The 27316-nt window shown below is 53.1% G+C and overlaps 1 protein-coding gene across 1 annotated transcript; it reads right to left on the bottom strand.

The window, feature by feature from the left end:
• Positions 1 to 622: 622 nt before the first annotated feature.
• Positions 623 to 27287, bottom strand: Qrich2 (glutamine rich 2). Its single transcript, XM_075941715.1, has 22 exons — positions 26676 to 27287; positions 26515 to 26610; positions 24147 to 24206; positions 23645 to 23755; positions 17898 to 19052; positions 16254 to 17783; positions 14486 to 15830; positions 13904 to 13989; positions 13491 to 13582; positions 13038 to 13152; positions 7896 to 8150; positions 6931 to 7053; positions 6747 to 6821; positions 6461 to 6625; positions 6198 to 6319; positions 5317 to 5382; positions 4978 to 5079; positions 4356 to 4556; positions 3958 to 4093; positions 3026 to 3113; positions 2167 to 2394; positions 623 to 822 (listed from the first exon to the last, which is right to left on the bottom strand). The coding sequence occupies exons 1-22, from the start codon at positions 27285 to 27287 to the stop codon at positions 623 to 625; spliced, it is 6963 nt and encodes a 2320-aa protein (XP_075797830.1).
• Between the last annotated feature and the right edge of the window lie 29 nt (positions 27288 to 27316).

The raw sequence follows: 27316 nt of genomic DNA on the forward strand, positions 1-27316 counted from the left end.
CCTGCTGCTCACCCCCTGCTCTCCAGACAGCTGGGCACTGAGCCCCTCCACAGGGTTGCCTTTCAAACTACCATCTGAAGCAACTCATCCAGAAGGGCTGCGGAACATGGCTGGTGGAAATCTGCCCAGCAGTGTGGGTTTGTTCTGGCTGCAAGCTGTGTGTGGAGCCAGGAGCTGCCCTGAGGCAGCAGCTAGGGAGCAGGCAGCAGAAACACCTCACCTCCAAGTAGAGCTAGTGTGCAAACACCATGGGTCCCAGCCTACTCAGAACGGCCCGGGCTGGTCCTTCAGACTCCCAGCCTGTCCCCTGGTTCCCAGAACCAGGTCGGGCGTCTTGCTCCAGCTATCCTCCTTGCCCTGGGTGCAACATTCTGCCCTTTCTGTGCTCCTGTATCCTTAGAACAACTCACTGGAGCTTGAGTTCTAGCTCTCTCTGACCATAAACTGGACTTGCTGTCCAGGGAACAGTCTGCTCTTCAGATGGGGGAAGGCCCCGAAGCCCAGTTGCTTGGCCAGCAGCAGGTACCTGCCTCTTGCTCACTCCGTCCTTCTTGAAGCAGACAGCAGAGAAGTCTCCTGGCCCTCAAACTCTTTTTTTCAAAACTTTTATTTCTGTCTCTGTTTAGTGAGCAGTGGTGGACCTCGGGCCCCGGATGGGCTCCTCCATCCCCTCCCTAGGAGGTACATCCATGTGGACATTCAGACCAGATGGGCCACCCTGCAGACCTGCCATCTCTGTGGGGATGGATGCGTGGGCCACATTCGGCTGGGAGAGACGCCCCTCAGAGGAGACAGGTCTGTCTTTCTTTTGCCCTGAAGGAACTGAAAGACAGGAAGGGCTCAGCTTGCTCTGCCTGATCCCCCATGCCCACCAGGGTCCCCTCTAGCTTGCCCAAGGCCTAAGCAAATTGTGAACCACGTTAGCCAGGCTGTTGGGCTGGGCCTCACAGTGCAAGCATTCATGGGTGTTTCTGAGTAAATACTTAAGGCCCTTCCACAATCCTTGGAGGGGAGCCCTTAGTAATAACGTCCCTCTGCAGGAGGATGGCCTTTTTTCCCAGGAAGAAACGGCCTCTTTGATGACACCTCCTGTTCTTTGAGAGGCAACACTCAGACAGGACCAGAAATTTTTCTACATCACTCAGAGTCTCCAACTTCTAAATGCTAAGTATTTCTAAGTAGAAAGCGCCTGAGATAAGAAAGCCAGGGACCCAGGAGAAAGTCACAGAAACACACTGTCGTGGCCCATTCTCATTGGTTACCAGTGCCAGCCCTTGAATCCCAGCTTGGCCACTTCCTGTTCCCCCTCTCAGTGCCCCCACACACACTGTTTTCCTAGTTGTTCCTGGGCTAATGTTGGCTTCTACCTTTTAGTGTAGGTGTGTGAATTAAAACCGGCTCATAAACAAAACCACCTGACCAGCCTGGCCAGTGAGAAGCCCTTAGTGACGGTGGGGTACCATGGCCACCGTGCCCACCTTTATAGCCCCCCCCATCTCTGCTACAGGCTCTCATGGGCGCAGGGATGGAGGTATGGTACAGAGAGCTCGAAGGTCTTAACTGGGGTGCGGGACGGTGAACGAGTGTCGAGATCCTTGGGTCTCCTGTAAGCCCTCGCAAGACACTGTGTGTGCAGACTGCTAGCAAGCCACCCTGCCTCTTAGGGGTGCTGGTCCTGCACACATACACACCCATGACAGATGAGGAGAGAGGCTGGCTTAGTCACCTAGTGGTGTAGCCCTAGCTTCACCTTCCAGCGAGGACCACAGGCCTTGTGTGGTAGGACCCAGTGGCCCCTAGCCCCTTGGCCTTTTCTCTGGTCTAGCTTCTCAGAGGAGACCAGGGGCTTTCCAGACTAGAGGACACCTACAGGATAGGGTCAGAGTGGCGGAGGTTGGAGGGGGTGCTTGTGTCCTGGGCCCACAGCCTGGCTCTTAGAACATTTGTGTGCCTGGAGCCAGAGAGCGGCATGCATCTGTCCCTATGTCCTCTTGTGTGGAGAAGGACAGAAGCGGTGTTCACCTCACAGACCTGGCACACACCAAACATTCAGCACCTGAGTTTTCTCCATTCTCCCTCCCGTGCCCAGCCTGGGCTGGAAGAGAAGGCTGTCCGGAGGGAAGGAAAGGCCTGGGGGTAGCGTTCAGGCTTCCAGAAGGAAGCTACCTGAATTGCTGTCAGCCAGCATCTGTGCACTCTGAGGCCGAGAGGGTGGCAGGCCGCTGTTGCCCAGGGAAGGCTGTCTGTGCACGTGGGGCCGGGCATGCTGGGCCTGCTGAGCCTGCTGCATCTGCTGCATCTGCTGCAGCTGTTGTAACTGCTGGAGCTGCTGCAGCTGCTTGGACTTGTGCTTTGTCATTCCTGGGGCAGGAAAGGACAGGAGGCAGGTCAGCACTGAGAGCTGTGGGGACCCATGGCGATGAGCAGCCAGCCAGGGTGGGATCTTTTACAGACTAAATTTGTGGCTACGCCCCTTAGAAACACTCGGTTCATCTGCCTATCTACCTGCCTGTCTGTCTGTCCCTCCATGTACCCATCCATCGCAGATTCTCTGAGGACTTGTACACATCAGCCTTTTGTTGGGACTTAGAGTTCTGGCCCAGGCTCCGGGTTCAGGAAGCAAACAACAGGGAGGGCTCAAGGCATGATGGGAAATGGGCTGTTATGAACTGGAAGTGGGCTTTCAGGAGGCTTGGTGTTGGAATCAGATAACGGCCCTTTGTTGAGTTTTGGAAAGTCAGTTAGGGCTGGACCGCATTGACAAGGGAACTGAGACGGAGGTAGGAAAGCTCCGAGGTGGGGTGTGAGTGAGGATGAAGGCCAGTGAGAAAGGATAGAGCCTCTGCTGGGCGATTGGCTGGGTCTGGCTGCTGCCTTCCACCGGGAAACAGCCACCTGGCTCTAGGGAGGAGAAAGAAAATGCCTGGGGCCCAATGGTCCAGACATGCTTGTACCAAGAGAGACAAATGTCCTTTGGAACCCAAGCAAGAACCCAGAAGGAAGTCAAGGCTATCTGGAAGCTCACCATCTTTCCCCAGGATGCCTGGCAACCTGGTATCCATTCGTCCCTTGTAGATGTGTCCATCAAGGCCCAAGATATCAACCTCATCATGCTATGGAGAGATATGCGTGCCCGTTATCATTGTAACATTCTGAGTCTCCACGAAGGCTTAGCGTATAGGCACCGTCAGCAAGCCGTGCTCAGCCCCCCCCCCCCACGGGAATGGAGGAGAGGGGCACCTGCCTGTAGCCCTGGCTTTGGGGAGACTGAGGCAGCAGGCATCCCACCAACTTGAAGGCTAGTCTCAGAGATAAAGCTAGTACCAGCCCAGCTCAGCCAGGACCACAAAAAGCAAGACCCCTGTGTGGAGTCTGGGCTGAGTGCGAGCTGGAGGGAGGGAGAGTGGCGTTCCAAGGCCTGTGGCAGAAGGCAGTAGTGTGGTGTCTGGGAGTCGGGTGGGAGGAAGGACGGATTCTACTCAGCAGAGAGCCCGGGGCTTGAACTGGGTAAGTACTGTACATCCCAGCTACTTTGGGAGGCTGAGGCAGAAGGATCCTGAGTTCAAGGCCTGCCTGAGCACCTTTGTGAGAAGACCACGTCTCAAAAATAAGAGGGGGGGGGGGGCTGGAGAGATTGCTCAGCGGTTAAGAGCACTAGCTGCTCTTCCAGAGGACCTGGGTTTAATTCCCAGCACCCACATGACAGCCCACAACTGTCTGTAACTCCCATTCCAGGGCATTCTCACACCGACATACATACACATAAAATAAAAATGAATAAATCTTTTTTTTAAAAGTAAACAGAAACTGGGGAGATGCTTGCCTAGCAACCCCTAGGACAGGGAGGAAGAGAAGGAAGGTAGAGGGGGCTTAGGGCAGAGGGCCAAGTGATGGGGCTTTGGGTGGCTTTCCAGAAGGGGCCTAGCAGGGTTATCCTCCCCACGGCTCCCATCAGACCTTCATGGCAATTTGGATCTCCTCCAGCGGAGACAGGTGCTGCAGGCGGTTTCGGCGGTAAGGATAGGTGAGGGTGTGGCTGCCCCCACAGCGCCGGGGCACCGTGGAGTAGGTATAGTCTGCCGTATCTACCCCCCTAGGATGCAGACACGGGAGTCGCTTTGAGTCACCAGGAGTGTTACCGGCGACAGGCTGGTGTACAAGCCTGAGGCTGTACACACCACACACCACGCAAATGCGCCACTCTGACGCACACACACTCTCACACGCACACTCTCTCACACACACACTCACCCCACCCCCCATCCCTAGCGATGGGGTGAGGCCTTTGCTCTTACCCCCGGGGCCAAGCTTGGTCCTCAGGGACCTGGGTGTCCCCAGGACTCTGGTGCTCCTACCGTTTGTAGCACGGGTGGCTGAGGCATTGAGCGTGCAACAGCTCTCGGATCATCTGGCTGCTGGCCTTCACGGAGCCTCCAAAGTGGATCTGCACCTTCTCGATGTCCATCAGCATCTTGGAGTGCATGCTGCGCAGGCGCCCCACACTCCGCTCCATCTGGGACAGATCGCCCCGAGAGAAGCTGCCGCCCAATTTCAGGCTGTGAGACGGGGCAGAGGGAAACAGGTCACAGGGCTGGACAGAGCTCTGGAGGCTTTTCTCCTGAGCCTTGTCTTCACGCTTCCTTTGGCTCCAGGACCCTGTTCGGCAGGACCCTGTGTCAACTGGGCTAGGGACCCACACCATGGGCCCTTGTCTGAGGGCTGAGGTGTCACTGGAGGGACCAGACTGGCAGGGAAGGGTTTTCCCTAGGTTCAAAAGCCCTCTTCCCCCACAAAACAAATACTTAAAATGTAACAAAAAATTTAAATACAAAACCAACAAAGTTAATCTAGTGCCCGCCCCCATCCCAATCCTGAGCAGAGACTCTTAGCAGCCCTCCCAGGGTGCCCTCTGGAGCCATCTCAGTCAGTCCCCTCCCACCCCAACCCTGCCCTACCCAGGATCCCACTGTCCCATACTTGCGGCTCTGCTGTCGGACCTGCTCTAGCTCAAACACAGTATAAGGCCGGATAGAACGGTGCCCTGGCATGCTGGGAACTACAGGGGTCATAGAGAGGACTCTGGGCGGGACAGAAGAAGGGGAGGGCATGAGAAATCCCACCACTCGGTAGCGCCAGCCACCCACTGCCATGTTCTAAAGAACATTCCTAATGGCTCAGTGTGGGCCCCTAGGAAGGACCAGGGACAGAAGGGGACCCAGGACAGGTGAGATGAATGGGGACAGGGAGACACCCCCCCCCCGGTTGTGCTGTCTTCTCCCTACCACCAGATGCTGTGGGTGAGGGGTGGACACTCACTGTCCAGTCACCGATGTCTCCAAGGGACGGTCGCAGGACAGGCAGTGGAAATGAGCCAAGAGCTGCCTGTCAGGAATGGGATACAGCACAGCAGGTGAGATCCAGAGAGTTTGGCTCCCCCGTAGGATGGGCCTGCTGGCAGCTCAGTCCACGAGGTGGCAGATCCTGCTCTACTTCCTGGGCATTCACCTGGCCCTAACCATCCCTTCCAGGCACACACCCTAAATCAGCGGTCCAACTCAGTGCCTTCTGTAGCATTCTGTATGCCTCTGGTGCCCCCTGGTGGTCACAAGTGGGATTTCCAGGCTCTGGTTCCCAAGGGTCATCTTAGCCATCTTCACGCCACAGGGTAGCAAGCACAACTCAACACCAAGAACCTTGCACCTCCTACTGCCTCTCTCCACCATGATCTGAAGGATACGACCAACTTTTTGAGGGGATGGGGTTTCAAGACAGGGTTTCTCTGTGTAGTAGCCCTGGCTGTCCTGGAACTCAGGTTGCATGTAGACCAGGCTGGCCTCAAACTCGCAGAGATCCCCTTGCCTGTGCCTCTCAGTGCCGAGATTAAAGGCCGCCACGCCCTGCTTAGTTATTCAACTCTAAAATGCAGTCCCATCCCAGCACTTGGGAGGCAGAGGCAGGCGGATCTCGGGGAGTTCGAGACCATCCTGGTCTACAAGAGCTAGTTCCAGGACAGGCTCCAAAACCACAGAGAAACCCTGTCTCGAAAAACCAAAAAAAAAAAAATAAAAAAAATAAAAAAAATAAAAAAAATAAAATAAAATGCAGTCCCTCTGCCTGATTGACAGTCCTGGGAAGAAAAGGCCCTCTGGGGCTGCCCAGCGTGCCACCTGTAGGTTCCCCAGTCTTCCTGACCTCACCTGCGCATGGCAGCTGCCTCGTCTGCCTGGTAGAGTGGAGAGCGCTCTTTGAGCTGCTGCCGCAGCGACTTCCAGCGGTCCTCCAGCATCTGCTTCAGTGGGTCCAGCTCCAGGCGGTCCAGCTGAGAGATGGGCACCGTGTGAGTTTAAGGCAGCAGGTAGATGGGGGAAGGGATCTAGCCTTGGAGAAAGTGGGCGTGTCTGACGGCAGGACCTTGCGTGGGGAGCAGCCCAGCCCGCCCTGCGCCTCCTCCTGCCCTCACCTTGCTGTCCATCTCCGCCAGGAGCTTGTCCAGAAGTTTCTGCCAGTCCTGCTCCTGTCCGCTCATCTTGGCCACCAGTTCCTGCATCATGTGGTTCAGCTGCTCGGTGGTGGCGTCAAATTGGATCCGGCTCACTTTGGACGCCAGAGCGCTCTTGTCTGCTTTCTGCCAGAGAACAGCGCGGGGGCGTGACTGTTCCTCCCGGAGTGTGCCCCATCCCTCCGTAACCCCACCTCCTGCGCTGGCGGGGGAGGAGACAGGAAGGCTCCTGGGGTGAGATGCTCACTACATCGATCTCCATCTCCAGGTGATCTCGGTCAGCCTTTTCCTTCTCCAGCCTCTCTAGGCCCTGGTACAGCACCTGGGGACCCACAGGACAGAGGAAAGGCAGAGTCAGCGATGCTGAGTGGCGGGGGTGGGCAGGGTGGGATACGCCTCGGCTCCACCCCAGGTGCCCTGGGCCTGCTCACTTCAATGTCTTTCTGCTTCTGCCGATGGTCCTCAATGAGGTTGCTGGTAGTGATGTTGAGCTTCTCGCAGTCGCCCTGGACTTGCAGGATGGCGCTCTGCACGTGACCCAGCAGCTCCTCATCCTGCAGCAGCGACAGGGAGGCTCTTGGGAGGCTGCTGGGCCGCCTCGCAAGCAGTCCCCTTTTAGCCCCCATAAGCAGGAGGCTGCCTTTTAGAACTACAAGCAAAAGTCGGGTGTGGTCATGCCGGCTTGTCGTCCCAACACTCAGGAAGCGGAGTGATTGGAAGTTCAAGTACAGTCTGGGCTGCGCAGTGAGGCTTAACAGACAAGGACAAAGCTCGGGAGGTGGCCCCACACGTAAAATCATTGTTGCTAAGCCTGGTGACCTGACTTCTACCCCGAGGAACTACATAGTGGACAGAAAGAACTGACCCATGCAAATCGTTCTCTGACTTCTGCAAGTATGCCGTGATACGCATGCGTGTGTGCATGCGTGCGTGTGTGTGTGTACAATAAACTCATAAATGCTAAAAAACAAAACCATCACCCAACACATATGCTCACTTCAAAGTCATTCTGGCTTCCCCAAGTGTCATTCACTGACAGTTCTGTCCCTCAACTGGATGTCATCACCCGTCCCCCACGTGTTGATGGACTGGCATCGGTGGCCTTTGGAGTCCTCAGAGAGGTGACTGAGGCTTGGATGTGCTATGTTGTCCCACGGTCCCTGAGAGGTGAGGTGTGGGCAACAATTTGGGCTCCATCTGAAACCCTGAGTCCAAGAGCAGAAACCAGGATCTGGTTGTGACCTCCCACCCCAGCCGCAAGCTTTCCCTCCTGGGGACGTCTAGAAAGTGCTGGAAACACTGGCAAGTGAGGGGAGCCTCACCCTCGGGCCCTCTGTGGGTCCTCTCCAGGGGGCCACCTGCAGCCAGCCTGGGAAGGAGCCTAGCAGAGACTCACCTGGCTCTGCAGCTTGGCCTTCTTGGAGGGCCTCGAGGCAGCCAGGCCGCTGACCATGTCCTGCAGCTGCTCATAGCGCTGGACCAGCAGGCTGACTTGGTGGCCCACATCCAGACTGCAGGCTGGGCAGGTGGCCTCAGGGTCGATCTGGCCGGGCACCAGGGTGTTGGTGGATTTGTGCGGGGTTATGCTCAGGGACAGCAGCGTGGAGGAGGAGCTCAGCATGCTCTCAATGATGGTCCTGAGCTTGTCCAGCTGGACGCAGGGCAGACATGAAGGGGGAGGAAAGGTCGGCCAAAGTCACGTCTAACCACTGCCGCGGCACATTCAGCCTCTGACCCGCTTTGACACAGGACAGTCACTGCCTCCTCAGCACCTCAGAGGACACCGCACGCACACAGCAGACAGTTGAACGCTCCCCCATCAAACAGTTTTCAAACACTGTTTTTTTGCCAGTGGGCAGCATTAATGACAAAGGAAGCACCTGTGTGGGGAGATCCCTCTAGCCAGTCTGGGGGTCCAGTGTGAGGATGCAGCTTCTGTAGCTAAATTCTAAAAGGATCGTCTCCTGTGACGCAACGCTCTTTCAGCACTGGGGATGCGGACAGCGGGCTTTTTACACACTCTCTCTCACCCAGGGTGGAAACTCTTTTTTTTTTTTTTTGGTTTTTCGAGACAGGGTTTCTCTGTGGTTTTGGTTCCTGTCCTGGAACTAGCTCTTGTAGACCAGGCTGGCCTCGAACTCACAGAGATCCGCCTGCCTCTGCCTCCCAAGTGCTGGGATTAAAGGTGTGAGCCACCACCGCCCGGCAGGGTGGAAACTCTTAAGGATAAGCCAATGTGAGAAGCGCAAATACAGCTAGGGATCTCTTGGGGTCTGAAGGCACAAGCTCCTTCCAGGGAGAGCTGCTCAGCCTGGCCCTTCGCCTTGCCTTTCTTCCCAGGGGTTTAGTGTGTTACCACCAATGGTTGGTCCTGGGTGGCCAGCTCGATTCAAGAGCAACCAACCTAGGCCTGCTAAGGACGCTGCCCGGCTCCACGAAGGGACACCATCCCCTCCTGTTGGGCAGTGACACCAAACAGATGCAGCTGGAGCTTAGGGAAGATATTTGAGAGGGTGTGAGAGACACACGTGTTGCTAGGCGACAGAATGGAGGGAGGTATGCACAGCCAGGATCACGAGAAGAAAGGTACACAATACGAGCCGAGCCAGGCCCGGGAGGTCAGGGGGAGCTGCCTGCCTCAGGCTGCCCGAGACTGGGGTTTGCTCCTGCAGGCCCACATGCAACGCATTGTCCTTTTGTTCTGGGGTCACACAGTCATCAGCTTCCTAAGAAAGGGTCCTGAGTGGAGGCCAGCGTGGCAGACGGCTGCTAGGAGAAAAAAAGGCATCCGGTTCTCTGGGTCAGTCCTCAGGAAAGTTGGCCGTCTCAGGGGAGCCTTCGAGAACAAAAAGCGAATTCCTGGGAAATGAGGACCAGGAACATTCCAGAAAGAACAGCATAAGTGTGTTAGGAGAAAGGCAGGAAGGCCAGGTAGCCAGCGCCTGGCAGTGCAGGAGGCATGGAAGGTGAAACTTTCTGGAAAGGATGCTAGGCTACCAGGAGCCCAGGTATGGAGGGCTTGTCCGGGAGCCCAGGATCCATCCCAGCACTGCAGAGAGAAAACAAAAACAAAGCAAACAAAAACACTGCAGAGGAGGTGGGAGTTGGGTGGGGTAGCTCTGTATGTAGCCGATGTGAACTTGGGGCTGGCAGGTGTCCCTTGAATCTCTGAGCCTTCCCCTGCCCTTACAGGGCAATCAGCCTGGGAGAAGGAACTTGGGAAAGGGGGAGGTTGTGGGTGTAGCGCAATGAAAACACAGTCTGGCGTGTAAGGCGCTAGGTTTGATCTCTCCAGCGCCATGTCTGCTCAAGTACACAGGATGGCACACAGGATGGCTAACGGGCACAGGAGAAGGTCTCAGCATCACGAGTTACTGGGGAAACGCAAATGCAAGCCCCAGTAACACTTCACACCCGCCAGAATGCGTGTAACTTTCCTAAAGGAGGAAAGAGGGGCTGGAGAGATGGCTCAGCAGCTAAGAGCACTGGCTGCTCTTGTAGAGGATTCAGGGATCCCAGTACCCACTTGAGGGCTCATAGTGACCTTTAACTCCAGCTCCAGGAGATCCGACTACACCTCCTTCTGAACTCCACGGCAGCTGTACTCACGTGTGCGCATACCCACAACACATACACACATGTGCATAATTGAAGATGAATAGAATAAATACGAGAGGAGAAAGAGATGCGTGTTGTGACGATGGGGAGGAACTGCAACTGGCATCCTCTGCTAGTGGGCGTTCACGTGGTGCAGCTACGTGGGAAAATAGTCTGTCAGTTCCTCGGACGGCCCGGCGTCTCACCACCCGCCACCACTCTGGGCTCCATGCCTGAGAGCAAAGTGTGTGTGCAAATGGATGCTCACACTGGCGTGAGCCCTAATAGCTAATCAATAGCAGTCTGGCCGTTCACCTGAATGGAGGTGGAAGCTGCCCTTGCTGTAGAAGGGAATACACGTGTACGGGTTTTGTTGTTGTCTTTTCAAAGTTTCTCTACATAGCCCTGGGAGTCCTGGAACTCACTCGAGATTTGCCTGCCTCTGCCTCCCAAGTGCTGGGATTAAAGACACGCGCTACCACCACGTGGCCAGAATGAAATTTTTTTTTTTTGGTTTTTTCAAGACAGAGTTTCTCTGTGGTTTTGGAGCCTGTCCTGGAACTAGCTCTTGTAGACCAGGCTGGTCTTGAACTCACAGAGATCCGCCTGCCTCTGCCTCCCGAGTGCTGGGATTAAAGGCGTGTGCCACCACCGCCCGGCCTTGAGTCACAATAAAAGTGGGTGCTGGGAGGCAGGCTGTGATGGCCTGCGCCTTTAATCTCAGCATTCGGGAGGCAGTGGCAGGCGGATCTCTGTGAGTTCGAGACCAGCCTGGTCTACAGGGGGAGTTCCAGGACAGCCAGAGCTACATAGAGAAACCCAGTTTTAGAAAACTGAGGAAAAGGTGAATCCCCGTGAGTTCGAGGCGAGCCCGGTCTACAGCTAGGACTGTTACACAGGGAAATCCTGTCTTGAAAAACCAAAAAAAAAAAAAGAAAGAAAAAGAAAAAAGAAAAAGAAAAGAAAGAAAACTGGAGCCGGGCGGTGGTGGCACACGCCTTTAATCCCAGCACTCGGGAGGCAGAGGCAGGTGGATCTCTGTGAGTTCGAGGCCAGCCTGGTCTACAAGAGTTAGTTCCAGGACAGGAACCAAAAAAAGCTACGGAGAAACCCTGTCTCGAAAATCCCCCCCCCAAACAAAAAGAAAGAAAGAAAGAAAACTAGGGGAAAGGGGGGGCTGCAAAGATGGCTCAGTGGTTAAGAGCCCTTACTGCTCTTGCAAGAGGCCCTGGGTTCTGCACCCTCATAATGCCTCAAATCATCTGTAACTCCAGTTCCAGGGGATCTGTTTCTGTACTCTGAGGGGACGGTATGCGTGTGGCACACTTACACACACAAGGACAAAAGAACCAGAATATAAATAAAAATCAATTTATAAAGATGAAAACTAGAATAAAGGGCAGGAGAGATGGCTCAGTGACAGAGAGCATGTGTGACTGTGTGCCTCGACCGGAGAGCCTGAGTTTACACCCGGCACCTGCAGCCAGGGTCTGAGTCCCCTGCGCTCCAGCTCCAGAAACCCGACGCCTCTGCCACACACCCATGGCACAAGCGTCACCAATAGACAAGCTTGTGCGGGAAAGAGGCCTCAGTCTTAGACAAAACAACAACAACAACAACAAAAAAAAACTGAGCAGAAGACAGCGTCTCCTCCAGGGAAACGACACCAATGCCAAATGGTAACATAGCCCTGAAAACATACATATAAGTGACATATGAACTAAGCAGGCTGTACTTTTTATTTATGTGCCCTGGTGTTTTGCCTCTAGGAAGATGCTGGCTACCCAGGAACTGGAGTTACAGCTGTGAGCTGCCATGTAGATGCTGGGAATTGAACCTCGGTCCTCTGGAAGAGCAGCCTGTGCTCTTAACCCTTGTGCAATCTCTCCAGCCCGAGATGGTTGTACTTTTTGTTTTTAATGATTTATTTAGCCGGGCGGTGGTGGCGCATGCCTTTAATCCCAGCACTTGGGAGGCAGAGGCAGGCAGATCTTTGTGAGTTCGAGACCAGCCTGGTCTACAAGAGCTAGTTCCAGGACAGGCTCCAAAGCCACAGAGAAACCCTGTCTCGAAAAACCAAAAAAAAAAAAAAAGATTTATTTATTCTTATTTTATGTGTATTGGTGTTTGGCCTGCATGTATGGCTGTGTGAGGGTGTCAGATCCCCTGGAACTGAAGGTACAGACAGTTGTGGGCTGCCATGTGGATTCTGGGAATTGAACCCAGGTCCTCTGGAAAATCAGGCAGTGCTCTTAACCTCTGAACCATCTCTTCAGACCCCTGTACTTTTATATTTATGAACACACACATACACACACATACCGCACACGCATGCACACACCCAACCACCAAAAGCAATGGAAGAAAAAGAGGCCATCAATTTGAAAGAGAATAAGGGAGGGCTTATGGGAGGACTTGAAGGAAGGAATGAAAAGGAGGAGGTGATGTAATTATATTATCTCAAAAAGCAGGAAGAAAATGATCAAAAATAATAAAATACCCTTAAACGATGTATTTTATGACAGGTGAATTACAAGAAATACACAAAAGGAAAGAGGCAATGAAGGAACCTGTCTCAGCTCCTACACTGATGCCCTTGTCCCCAGCCCATAACCCTTCCCATCCTGCAATGTTTTGGCTGGGAAGCATCCCCAGAGGTGCGTGCGTGCATGCGTGCGTCTGAACCGAACCCTTGTTTCCACAGCTGCTGCTCCCTTCATGCAGACGCAAACAGAATCTGCTAGCTGCCTGTTCTGGCTGCCATACTTTCCTCGTCACGGCGAACTCTACCCTTCTCTAAGCTGTTTTTGGTCATGGCATTTTACCATAGCAACAGAAAAATAACTCCGAACTGATCTCCACTGGGGGAGGACTGCTCTCTGTCTCGGACTCTGGGGGGGGGGGTGCTGGGGCCCTGGGGCGTTGACCACGGACCGCTCACCTGATCCTGTAGGTAGAGGGAGGCTTCAGAGACTGAATTCTCCATGGCGGCCTTGCCTCGCTCTTGGCTCTCCCTCAGCTCAGACAGCTCCTTCTCGATATCGGAAACCGTGACCCTGCAATGTCAAAGAACAGCGGCTCCTGCCACTGGCCTGGAACCCTTTGCTCAGTCGTGCAGAGGCCTGGCTGTTGGGGACACAGCAGGATGAGAACATCTGGAACCCCTGTTTCAGGGTCCCAAATGGGGTCCTGCGGTGGGGACATAGCATCTCTGGGCTCTTCCCGGTCCTGGTGCTGATGTCTGCTAGGCCTCGAAAAGACTACGGTAACCTGAAGAGTTGGTACAATCCAGGCGAGAGACACGGGTCAGCACACGGGGAGGCAGAAGGCCACCTCCACCGCCTGGGCTTTAACCATGATGACAGCCAGGGTGCCAGAGGAGAGAGAGTGTCACCTGAGGATGCCCAGCTGCAAAGTCAGCTGATTGGGCTTCATTTCCTTCCCTGAAGAGCTGTCTCCGTCTATCAGCCTTTGTATCTTCTCCAGCTACAAACAGAAAGCAGGGAGGCGAGCTGTCAGGCGGACCCAAGTGTCTGCTGCCAAAGGCGGCCCTCGAGAGAGCCAGCCCTCTGCCATCTCACAGCTGAAGTGAGGAGCAAATGCGTGTCCAGGGCCCCCTGTATTTTAAAGGCTCTGCCTACCCATCTTCACGGCTGAGATGGGGTTGTGTTTTCTCTATGACTGGGTGATAAGGACCCGCTGAGACCCCAGCGTAGGGGGAGGGACTGTGGGCATCCAGCCTAGCAGAAACCACCCAGTCTCTGATTCACCTCAGGACTCTCAGGAGGCTGACCCTCCCTTACGCACTCTGTCCTTGTCCTTCCGCACTTCCTTGGTCAAGGTCTTCAGGCTCTTCATCTGCTCCTGCAGGTCCTGAGGTATGGTCTTTTTGACTGTGAGATACGGAGACTGCCATCAGGGTGTGGTTCCCATTGGTCTCCCCGCCTGTTTCCAGTCCCTTCCCTTGGTGAGGAACTGACCCCAGAGGTCAAGCGGGAAGATGACTTGGTCCTGCTTCTCTGGTGACTGAGCAAGGAGGCAGGGGAAGCGGGGAGGACCGGTATGTGCCCAGAGTCTCACCCGCTGCCCCCCGACATTCTCATCTACCACTGTGTGAGTGAGCAAACATTAAGCTTCGTCCTAGAACTCTCTCGCTTGCCACTCACCTCCAGGCTCTGGCCTCCAGTGAGGCACACGTCCAGTCCCTCCCCTCCCCCACCTTGCCTTAGTTTCACACCTTCCTATCTGTTCCTCAGGCCTCCCCACAGGCTGTGGGTGTGAGAGGAGTCACATCTGGGCAGGAGCATGCTCTGCTTGTGGGGGTGGGGATGGGGTGACACCCAGGAAGAAGGCCAAGGCTGCTTTCCTGCCACAGGAGGTGACACTCACCCATCATGGAGAGGAGGTACTGGACTTTCTCCAAGTCCGACTGGCCGGAGAGGTCCTCATCCAAATCCTTCATGTGCTCTTTCAGTTCCGTATAAAGGCTAACAAGCTCGCCCATCAGGCGGAATGTTTCCACTGCCATGGGGAAACTTGGGGCCAATTTCTCCAGTGACTCCTTCCGCTCTTGCTGGGGGTAGTTCAAGGACGCGCGAGTGCTGGAGCCAGTGGTGTCTTGGTCTGTGGTCGCCAATTCAAACTGAGCAAAGGCTTGTTTCCTGCTCGGATCCCAAGAGGCCTGGCTAGATGCATCAACCGTGTGTCCTCGGCTAGGGTAACCCAGGACAGCCTGTGTTTGGTCATACTGGATTCTCGGGCCTTGATGATCTGGGCCCTGACGGTCCGTGATAGGAAATATAGCTTGCCTGGCTTGTTCGGGAGTTAGATATAGATCTGGTTGAAAGCCACGGAGCTCCATGCTTGGTGCTACGAAGCCTGGTTGACTTGAAACGGGTTGTCTCAAACCACTTGGATGAGGAGCATCAGGGGGGTATGCACCAAGTGGAGCCAAGCTAGGCATTTGAACACCAGGCTGAACCAAACCAAGAGGGCCTGCACCAGGTTGAACCAAGACACGAGGGCCCGCACCAGGCTGAACCAAGCCACGAGGGCCCACACCAGACTGAACCAAACCAAGAGGGCCCGCACCAGGCTGAACAAAACCAAGAGGGCCTGCACCAGGTTGAACCAAGACACGAGGGACCGCACCAGGCTGAACCAAACCAAGAGGGCCCACACCAGGCTGAACAAAACCAAGAGGGCCTGCACCAGGCTGAACTATTCCTGGTTGCATCATACCAAGCCCAGCTGCCCTGGGCTGCAACAAACCAGGCTGATCTACCCTGGGCTGTAGGGAGCCAGGCTGCACCAGGCCATGCTGAACTGCTCCAGGTTCCACAAAACCATACTGATTCATGCCAGGTTGTGCCAAACCCTGTTGACCCATTCTAGGTTGGGATAAGCTGCTCTCCTTTGCACCAGGTGGTACTGAACCACTGCGATCTATTCCATGTTGCGTCCAATCGAGTTGATCTATGACAGGTTGCATCAAACCACGCTGATCTTCACCACGTTGTGCTACACTTGGCTGAACCAAACCATATTGATCTATACCAGGTTGGACCAAGCCAGGTGAATATGTATCAGGCTGCATCCAACCACCAGGGAATGTCCCAGGTTGCACCAGGCCACGCTGAACTGCACCTGGTTGTGCCATCTCGAGTTGATCTACACCAGGCTGTGCATAACTCCAGTCTGCACTAGGCTGCACAAAAGGTTGTACCAAACTATCCTGAATTATACCAGGTTGCATCAACCCAGGGGCATAAGCACCTGGTTGTACCAATCTCTGCTGACCCATTCCAAGTTGTACCAAACCATGCTGTTCTACACTAGGTTGTACCAAACCAAGCGCAAATGCACCAGCCTGTAACCACCTAGGCTGATCTGCGCTCGGTTGAAGCCAAACAGGCTGACCTATGCCAGGTTGCACTAAACCTTGTCCTACGCCAAGTTGTGTCAAATCAGGTGGATATACGCCAGGCTGAATCAAGCTAGGCTGGCCTGTATCAGGAGGTACCAGCTGTTGGTCTGTGCTGGGCTGTACCAAGCCATCCCAATCAGCACTAGGTTGTACCAAATCACGTTGCTCTGCCCCTGGCTGCACTGAACTCGGCCTAGCAATTCCAGGATGTGCTGAACCTTGCCAACTTGCCTCAGGCTGCACTGGGCTCCGCTGTTCTGCCCCAACAGGTGCTGAACTTCGCCTCTCTGCCTCAGCCCGCACGGAACTCCGCTGATCCGCCCCAACAGGTGCTGAACTACGTCTATCTGTTCCAGTCTTCATCAAAACACGCGGGTCTACACCAGGCTGCACCAAGCCACGCTGATCAACACCGGGCTTCACAACACCACGCTGATCTACACCGGGCTGCACAACCCCACGCTGATCGACACCGGGCTGCGCCAAGCCACGCTGATCAACACCGGGCTGCGCCAAGCCACGCTGATCTACACTGGGCTGCGCCAAGCCACGCTGATCAACACCAGGCTGCGCCAAGCCACGCTGATCTACACCGGGCTGCACCAAGCCACGCTGATCTACACCAGGCTTCACAATACCATGCTGATCGACACCGGGCTTCACAACACCACGCTGATCGACACCGGGCTTCACAACACCACGCTGATCGACACCGGGCTGCACAACACCACGCTGATCGACACCGGGCTGCGCCAAGCCACGCTGATCTACACCGGGCTGCACCAAGCCACGCTGATCTACACCGGGCTGCACCAAGCCACGCTGATCTACACCGGGCTGCACAACACCACGCTGATCGACACCGGGCTGCGCCAAGCCACGCTGATCTACACCAGGCTGCACCAAGCCACGCTGATCTACACCGAGCTGCACCAAGCCACGCTGGTCGACACCGGGCTGCACCAAGCCTCGCTGATCTACACCGGGCTGCACCAAGCCACGCTGATCAACACCGGGCTGTGCCAAGCCACGCTGATCTACACCGGGCTGTGCCAAGCCACGCTGATCTACACCAGGCTGCACCAAGGGCTGCACCAAGCCTCGCTGATCTACACCGGGCTGCACCAAGCCTCGCTGATCTACACCGGGCTGCACCAAGCCACGCTGATCTACACCGGGCTGTGCCAAGCCACGCTGATCTACACCGGGCTGTGCCAAGCCACGCTGATCTACACCGGGCTGCACAACACCACGCTGATCTACACCAGGCTGCACTAAGCCACGCTGATCAACACCAGGCTGCACCAAGCCACGCTGATCTACACCGGGCTGCACCAAGCCACGCTGGTCGACACCGGGCTGCACCAAGCCTCGCTGGTCGACACCGGGCTGCACCAAGCCTCGCTGATCTACACCGGGCTGCACCAAGCCACGCTGATCGACACCGGGCTGCACCAAGCCTCGCTGGTCGACACCGGGCTGTGCCAAGCCACGCTGATCTACACCAGGCTGCACTAAGCCTCGCTGATCTACACCGGGCTGCACCAAGCCTCGCTGGTCAACACCGGGCTGTGCCAAGCCACGCTGATCGACACCAGGCTGCACTAAGCCTCGCTGATCTACACCGGGCTGCACCAAGCCTCGCTGGTCGACACCGGGCTGCACCAAGCCTCGCTGATCGACACCGGGCTGCACCAAGCCTCGCTGATCTACACCGGGCTGTGCCAAGCCACGCTGATCTACACCGGGCTGCACCAAGGGCTGCACCAAGCCTCGCTGATCTACACCGGGCTGCACCAAGGGCTGCACCAAGGGCTGCACCAAGCCTCGCTGATCTACACCGGGCTGCACCAAGGGCTGCACCAAGGGCTGCACCAAGCCTCGCTGATCAACACCGGGCTGCACTAAGCCACGCTGATTTACACCGGGCTGCACCAAGCCTCGCTGATCTACACCGGGCTGCACCAAGCCACGCTGATCAACACCGGGCTGCACCAAGCCTCGCTGATCTACACCGGGCTGCACCAAGCCACGCTGATCTGCTCCAGGTTGTGCAAAGCCTGGTGCTGCTAAGCTGGGCTGTCCAAAGCCTTGTCGATCTGTACTAACTTGCATCAAACCAGGTGACATCAAGCCATATTGATCTGGAAGAGATGGAGGGAATACACGCTGATCTATGCCAGGTATTACCAATCCCTGCTGATCCACACCAGGGGTGGTTAGTCCTTGCTGATTTGTGCTTAACATTACAAATCCATGCTGATTTATGCCAACTGGTATCAACCCTTGTCTACTCGTGTCCCATGGTCCCACACCACTGTCATACGTGACAGCCTGTTCCATGCCATGTCGGTCTGTTCTAGGAAGGATCACGGCTTGTTGATACATGCTGAGTGGAACTGCAGCAAGCTGAGTTGTACTAGCTTTTTCCAGTCTTTGTTGACCCCTGTCAGGTACGGATCGTGGCAGTACACCACTCTCATCCATAGCGAGAGGCATCAATCCCTGGTCATCCATCTCTGGTGGTAATACAGCCAGCTGAGGTAGAGTGACGGGTATCACAGCTGGAGGATAAGGGCCAGGATAGAGCCTTGGAGGTTGATCCATGCCAAATGGTGCAATCCTACGCTCCTCTAGACTTGGCAAGACTTGGTCCTGACTAGCGGGTGCCCCAACATGCTGGTCTGTGACTGGAGGTACGACTTTTGGGGTTGGGCCAGGCTGTTGTTCGTCTCTTCTTTTGCCTGTGGGAGCCACAGACTCTCTCATCCTCTGAAGATCTGCTTCTGATGTGACCTGGGATGGCTCCAGGGCCCGTGAGGGCAGATCTCTGGCTCTGCTCTGGTCTCTGCCAATGATCCTCTCAGGAGGGCGCTCCACACCGCTGGCTAACATCTGTTCTGGGCCACCGGCGGAACCCAGAGCCTGGCCATCAGCGGGGGTCTTGGGAAACAGTCCACTTGGAAGGTCGCTTGATATTGGCAATGTCATTTTACGCTTGCCAAGCGTTGCCGACGATGAATCTGAGCTCTGGGGAAAGAGGAGGAGGGAGAGTGGTTACAATCGCTAAGAAACTGGAAAAGCTGAAAGCAAGGCCATCATGGGTATTGGCTAGGATGACTTAAGGCCCTTGCAGAAAAGCAGCCCTGTGCGAGTGTGTGTGTGTGTATGTGTGTGTGAGTCTGTGTGTGTGTGAGTCTGTGCGTGAGAGAGTGCGAGTATGTGATGCCGGGCATTAAACCTGAGCCGTGGAAGTATTAGGCGGGTCCTCCACCACTGAGCCGTATTCTGAGTCCTTCATTTTTTACTCTTTATTTTGAGGCAGGGGCTCCATAAATCATCTAGGCTGGCCTTGAATTTCTCATCCTCCTGCCTCCACCTCTGGAGTGTTCCAGGGACAGCCGTGCTCCGCCATGTGCAGTTTGTCAGTGGTGCGAGGACTGACCCCAGCGTTCTGTGTATGCTCAGCAAGTAACACCAACCAAGCTACAGCCCCAGCCCCTGGCTTGGCTTTTTAAGACAACCCCCAGGTTGGCCTTGAATTTACAACTTTCCTTCCTCAATCTCCCTGCCTCTTACAAAGACCTTTGTGGTAAAAACGTCTTATCTGCAGGATCCAGGGGATTCTCCTTCAAGATCCTTAACCTCATCAGACCTACGAAGTCTCTTGTCATTGAGAGGGAATAATGGAGGTTTTTAGGAACGACGTTCTTGGGGGCTATTTAGCTTAGCACAGAGACTACGAAATCCTAGAAAAGTGACCACAGCAGCGACAGAAGTTGTGGGAAACAGAGTCCTAGACAAGGTGATGCTGTTTTTGTCAAGGGTGTCAGATGAGGCTCACACCTGTCTGAGGATGCTTCATGTATGGGCAGAGCAGCAGCCTAAGGAAAATGAAACTTGAGCCGGGACAGTGGTGGCGCATGCCTTTAACCCCAGCACTCGGGAGGCAGAGGCAGGTGGATCTCTGTGAGTTCGAGGCCAGCCTGGTCTACAAGAGCTAGTTCCAGGGACAGGCTCCAAAGCTACAGAGAAACCCTGTCTTGAAAAACAACAAACAAACGAAAAGAGAAAAAGAAAAACTTGGTTACTTGCTTCAGAATATATTCCAAAAACCACAAACAAACAAATGAAAAGAAAAGAAAAAAGAAAAAGAAAAACTTGGTTACTTGCTTCAGAATATATACCTGGGGGAAGTGGGCTGGGAGAGGGGCCAGTGGATAAAGACATCGGCCACCAAACCCCTGGGACCCATGCTGTGGAAGGAGGAACCCACCTCTTTTAGGTTGTTCTCTGACCTCCATTCAGGCATCGTGGAATGCACACAGCCGGACACACAGAATAAATTGAAGTGAAATGAAAGTATATAATATATATTGCCAGATTTTGAAACAGTTAATTGAGAATAGCTCCTGATTAGTAGAGACAGCCTCCAATCTGGGCAGACCGACACCTGCTCACAGGCTTGTCTTCGTCTTCCTCCAGTTTTAACTTCAAAGTTCTGGGGAGATTTGGAATTTGGATGCCTCAAGATTATGAGGAGGGCCAGTAGTGGTGGTGCATTAATCTCAGCACTCGAGAGGCAGAGGTAAGCAGGTCTCTGAGCTCGAGGCCAGCCTGATCCACAGAGTGAGTTCTAGGACAGCCAGAGATATACAGAGAAATCCATCTTAAAAACTCAAAACCAACCAAAGAATACCAAAATATGAGTAGAAACAAGATTTCTTGTGTGTGAATGTGTGTGTGCATCTTTTTGTGTGTGAATGTGTGCACCTTTCTTGTGTGTGAATGTGTGTGTGCACATTTCCTGTGTGTGAATGTGTGTGCATATTTCCTGTGTGTGAATGTGTGTGTGCACATTTCCTGTGTGTGAATGTGTGTGCCCACATTTCCTGTGTGGGAATGTGTGTGCACATTTCTAGTGTGTGAATGTGTGTGCACATTTCCTGTGTGTGAATGTGTGTGTGCACATTTCCTGTGTGTGAATGTGTGTGTGCACATTTCTAGTGTGTGAATGTGTGTGCACATTTCTTATGTGTGAATGTGTGTGTGCACATTTCCTGTGTGTGAATGTGTGTGTGCACATTTCTAGTGTGTGAATGTGTGTGCGCACATTTCCTGTGTGTGAATGTGTGTGCACATTTCCTGTGTGTGAATGTGTGTGCACATTTCCTGTGTGTGAATGTGTGTGTGCACATTTCTAGTGTGTGAATGTGTGTGCACATTTCCTGTGTGTGAATGTGTGTGCACATTTCCTGTGTGTGAATGTGTGTGTGCACATTTCCTGTGTGTGAATGTGTGTGCACATTTCCTGTGTGTGAATGTGTGTGTGCACATTTCTAGTGTGTGAATGTGTGTGTGCGCATTTCCTGTGTGTGAATGTGTGTGTGCACATTTCCTGTGTGTGAATGTGTGTGCACATTTCCTGTGTGTGAATGTGTGTGCACATTTCCTGTGTGTGAATGTGTGTGTGCACATTTCCTGTGTGTGAATGTGTGTGTGCACATTTCCTGTGTGTGAATGTGTGTGCACATTTCCTGTGTGTGAATGTGTGTGTGCACATTTCCTGTGTGTGAATGTGTGTGTGCACATTTCCTGTGTGTGAATGTGTGTGCACATTTCCTGTGTGTGAATGTGTGTGTGCACATTTCTTATGTGTGAATGTGTGCCCACATTTCTTGTGTGTGAATGTGTGTGCCCACATTTCTTGTGTGTGAATGTGTGCAAGTTTATTTTTTTAAATATTTATTTATTTATTATGTATACAATATTCTGTCTGTCTGCAGGCCAGAAGAGGGCAACAGACCTCATTACATATGGTTGTGAGCTACCATGTGGTTGCTGGGAATTGAACTCAGGACCTTCGGAAGAGCAGGCAATGCTCTTAACCGCTGAGCCATCTCTCCAGCCCCCGTGTGCAAATTTCTTATGTGTGAATATGTTGCGTACATTTCTTGTGTGTGAATGTGTGTGTTCATATTTTTGTGTATGATTTTGTGCTCACCTTTCTTGTGTGTGAATATATGTGTGTGCATATTTCTTGTGTGTGAATGTGTGCACGCATTTCTTATGTGTGTATGCACTTCTTCTGTGTGAATGTGTGTGTGCACCTTTCTTGTGTGTGATGCGTGTGTGCGCAAATTTCTTCTGTGTGAATGTGTGTGTGTGCACATTTGTGGAGGCCAGAGATGGTCACTGTATGTCTTCCTCAATCCCTTTCCTTACTCTTTTTGAGGCAGGGTCTCTCATGGAACAGCTCACCAATTCAGCATGGCTCACTGCCTAGCGTGCCCCAAGGATTCTCTTCTCTTGTATCTCCCTCCTCAGAACTTGGATTACAGACACACACCTCTGTGCCTGGCTTTACAGGGTTGGGGACTAAGCTCAGTCTTCATACTGCATTTGCTCACTGGACTGACTCTTCCCATCCTACCCTGGATTTTTCTCTTCTTCCTGGCTCTCAAAAGGGACCTGAAAAGTAAGACTTTTGTCTTTTTTGGGAGGATTTTTTTTTTTTGGTTTTTCGAGACAGGGTTTCTCTGTAGCTTTAAGACTTTTGTCTTTTGCTTTACCTTTAGACCTTTAGTCTGCGAGGCACCAAAGCTCGGTGTTTCATAGGCTTTGTTTGTTTTGTTTTTGTTAGACAGGGTTTCTCTCTGTATCCCTGGCTGTCCTGGAACTCACTCTGTAGGCCAGGCTGGCCTCGAACTCACAGAGATCCTCCTGTTTCTATTTCTCGAGTGCTGGGATTAAAGGCATATGCCACCACCACCCAATTTGGCTTTTGTTGTTGATGATTTTTGTTTTTTGAGACAGGGTTTATCTGTGTAGCTTTGGAGCCTATCCTGGAACTCGCTCTGTAGACTAGGCTGGCCTCAAACTCACAGAGATCAAGCTGGCTCTGTCTCCCAGGTGCTGGGATTAAAGGCAAACACCACTACTGCCTGGCTCTTAGCCTTTTTTTTTTATTAAGATTTTTATGATTTAGTTATTTTGAGACAGGGTCTCATTATGTAGTCATGGCTGACCTGGAACTCTTCATGTGGCCTAGCGAATCCTGTCTACAAAGGTCATGTGAAAATAACTAGGCTTGCCAAGCGTGTGGCGATCACGTGTAACAGCTCAGGATGGACAGACACATTATCGGGGGCCTCTTGCTAGGTCACTAGCTCCGGTTCTGATCAGCCTGGTCCTAAGGGTCAAGGAATGAATGCTTTTTAGGATGGGCTGTAAAGGAAGTCTGAGAAGCTAGAGAAGCAAAGGAGAAGGGGCAGCATCCTCTACACAATGCACTGGCCGAGCTTGACAGTGTGGGCACTGGCATACAGTCTAGGTGCGAGGAGGCTTAATCTTTCTGCACGCTGCCGTTTGGACTCTAAGCTGGGGCAACATACAATCACAATAGGGAGACAGAGCATGAAGGTGTGCTTCCCAAACCCAGGAATTTTCCGGTTCACTCAGGTCAATGTCATCCTGGGAAAATTATTTTAGATCTCTGCAACATAGAATGTACAGAATAAATCATGAAGATGTAAATACCAGGATATGGAGCAGTGGTAACTATAAGACGTGTTCTCTGGAACCCTGCCCAAGGCCACTGCCCAGGACCCCTGTGGGTTTACCCCTCTTGAAGCCCTCCAGCCATCAGAGATTGCTTGTTCCAGCTCCTCCCAGGTGACCATGGTGAGTTCTTCAGTACCCGGAGCAAGATTCAGCCTCCGATTCAATTGATCCTGTCAGGAACAGATCGAGACACGGACACAAACATGAGTACACATAACACATTCATCCTGCAGATCTGACCCGCAGGCTTGAGTGGGTGCTACCACCAGTCCCAGCCTCAGAAAGATTCACTGGCTTTCAGCCACCAGCCAGGAGGGCAGAACTGGCCAGTTGGTTTGTCTCCCATCGACTCTGAATAGAGCCCTGAGCAGAGATGGCAAGGACTCTCTTCTCCCCACTATCTAGACGTGGTGTCTCTTAGGGGCAGAGTGCCTGAACCTCATCCTGAAAGGAAATAGATACTGGCGTGGGGGAGGGGAGTTGGGACCATCTCTAGAGAGAAACCAGACTGAAGAAAAACCCTCTACTCAGGGCCCTTTCCCCAGGGCTTGTCCATATTACCAGGTATTCTTCTCGGTCTTTGACTGTCTTCTCGAGTTCATTGACACGCTGAAGGAGCTCCTGGAAGCAGAGTTTGGGAATGGGCCATCACTCAGCCTGCCTGTCTGCACCACATGCACATGTACACACATGCACACACTCACACATGCACACACATGCACTCACACATGCACACACATGCACTCACACACATGCACACACTCACACATGCACACACTCACACATGCACACACTCACACATGCACATATACACATGCACACACATGCACACACTCACACATACACACACTCACACATGCACATATACACATGCACACACTCACACATGCACAGCGCCTTGGAGCAAAGCAGAGAAGGAAATGAGGTGTGTGTGGCTCTCAGTGAAGGGCCGAGTTTCTACCTAGTTTTATCTGGGAGGTAAAGCCAGGTTCCCAGTTCTTTTCCTTGTCAGTGGGAAGGAGGGAAGTGGGTTGCAGAGGCAGCAGTAGCAATAGTGCCCAGTGTGCCCAGTCCATGTTCATGTGGGGCTGAGACTGCTAGCCCTTGCTTTACCTCACACTGCCCACTGACAAAGCTTCTAGCCCTACAGCACAGGGCCTACCTTGACTCTCCAGAATCAAATACCAGGTCCCTCAGCATCCTGCCAGTCTGAGCCAGGGCAGGAGAAAAGCTCTCAAGGGTCCCAGCAAGTGACCAACACTTCAGTTGTACGACTTGTGCTGACCGCCAGGCTCTAAGACTAGATTCTGAACAGACCTTCCAAACTCAAAAGTCTAGAAAAGGCCAGGCATGGTGCTGCGTGCCTATTATCCCAGTCCTTGGGAGGTGGCTAAAAGGATCTGGAGATCAAAGCCAGCCTTGGCTACACAGTTAAATTCAAGGCCAGTTGGACTACAAGGAGACCTTGTTTCAGAAAAATAGTGGGAACTGGGTGGTGGTGCGTGTCTTTAATCCTAGCACTCAGGAAGCAGAGGCAGGCAGATCTCTGTGAGTTCGAGGCCAACAATGGTCTACAGAGTGAGTTACCAGGACAGGAACCAAAGCCACAGAGAAACCCTGACTCAAAAAAATCAAAACAAAACAAATAGTCAGGCAGTGGTGGTATATGCCTTTAATCCTAGCAGGTGGGTCTCTGAGTTCAGGTCATACTGAAGACTGCTGCCCTACAGACTGGTCCAACTAAGACTGGCCACACCCGCGTCCGTATTTATCTGTATGTAACAACTCTGCTGCTTTGTTCCGCTGTACATGATAAAGACACTTCGGGATGGTGGTTTCGTTTTCTGAAAGCCTGTACTACTCAATCTCAACTTTATCCCCCCAACCCAACCCCCAACTCCCACCCCCTTGTGTGTGTGTGTGTGTGTACGCACGCGTGCATGTGTGTATATGTGTGTGTGTGTGTGCGTTCCTCGTTCCTTTGCTGCCTATGCTTTAACCTCTGAACCAAGTCTCTAGCTCCTCTTGATAGGCTATTATTTATTTATTTATTTATTTATTTATTTATTATTTTGTTTTTTTGGAGGCACGGTTTCTCTGTGTGGCCTGTGTAGCTTTCTTTGGAGCCTGTCTTGGAGTTCAGTCTGCTTCCAGAGTGCTGGAATTAAAGGCGTACAGCACCACTGTCTCCCTCTTGATATGTTTTTTTTTTGTTTTTTATTTAGATTTTATTTATTATGTATACAAAACAGTGTGATGCCTCCATGTATTACTGCATGCCGAAAGAGGGCACCAGATCTCATTGTAGATGGTTGTGAGCCACCATGTGGTTGCTGGGAATTGAACTCAGGACCTCTGGAAGAACGGTCAGCGTCCTTAACCTCTGAGCCATCTCTCCAGCCCTCTTGATATGTTTTTAATGACTCTAGGAAACAGGGGATGGGCTGCAGAGATGGTGCAGCAAGTAAGAGCACTGGCTGCTCTTGTAGAGGACCAAGGTCAAGATCTGTAATTCCAGTTCCAGGGATTTGACGCCCTCTTCTGGACTCCCCAGGCACTGCATGCATTGTGGGTGCACGCACCTGCAAGCGAAACACTCATACACAAAAAATAAAATTAAAGCCGGGCGGTGGTGGCGCATGCCTTTAACCCCAGCACTCGGGAGGCAGAGGCAGGCGGATCTCTGTGAGTTCCAGGCCAGCCTGGTCTGCAAGAGCTAGTTCCAGGAAAGCCAGGGCGATACCATGAAATCCTGTCTCGAAAAGAAAAAAAAATCACAAACATACAACAACAAAAAAAGAAAGAGAGAATGAAAGAAAAAAAGAAAGAAAAAAAAGGAAGGAGAGTTGTGTCAAAGAATCACTCTACTTGTGGGGTGTGGCCCCTGGGATGTCCTCACCTGGACGGTCAGCTCACGTGACTCCTGCACCATCTGGTGGGCTTCTTTCATAACCTTCATGTCTTCTACGAGGTCTTGGACCACACTCGAGAACTGCGAGAGAGTAGGAGCCATGTGAAGCCGGGACTAGCACCTCTATCAGCTTAGAGTAGCCAGAAGGCGCAGAGGCTCCGCAGGGTCAGTCTACCTACCTTAGCTGGGCTGGTATCTTTCTGAGTCTTTACGAGCTTTGGTTCTGTCTCGGGGGGCATCCCCACTGTGGGCTCCGTGGATTCGAAGATCTTTGTGGGCTTTGTCAGAGATGTCTGTGGGGATATATGTGGGGATATATGTGGGGATATATGATGTGGGGCCAGCAGAGCCGTATCCTCTTCCGTCTCGGGGAACTCCTGGAAGAGGTCAGAGCCTGTGGAGATGTATTCCACGTGCGTGGCAATGCCCTGTACTTTGTTGTCCATATTCTTAAGCTGCTTGCTGAGGTCCAGGACCTGGCTGCCCAGGTCCTTCACCTGGCTCTCCAGGGTCTGCTGAGATGACTGTTTGATCACACTCCGGCGCTTCTCTTTGCTGCTTGACACTTGTGGGGTGCTGATGGCATCTCGGATCAACTCAACTGAGTGGCCAGGCTCAGTTGCCGACGGGTTGTGGAAGTCAATCACTTCGTGTTGGAGGTTGAGGCTCTTGAGTATGGCCACTATCAGGGTATGCAGGGCCGTGAAGTTCACCGCTCCCACCTCTGGAGTGCCGATCGCCAGGTCGGCCAGCTCCCGGAGGGTGACCCTGTTGGCCGCTAAGGACGGCATTGTGTGCTGTTGGGATCCGCGGGGAGCCC

This window comes from Microtus pennsylvanicus, chromosome 11, assembly GCF_037038515.1.
Source record: "Microtus pennsylvanicus isolate mMicPen1 chromosome 11, mMicPen1.hap1, whole genome shotgun sequence".
NCBI classification, from domain to species: domain Eukaryota; kingdom Metazoa; phylum Chordata; class Mammalia; order Rodentia; family Cricetidae; genus Microtus; species Microtus pennsylvanicus.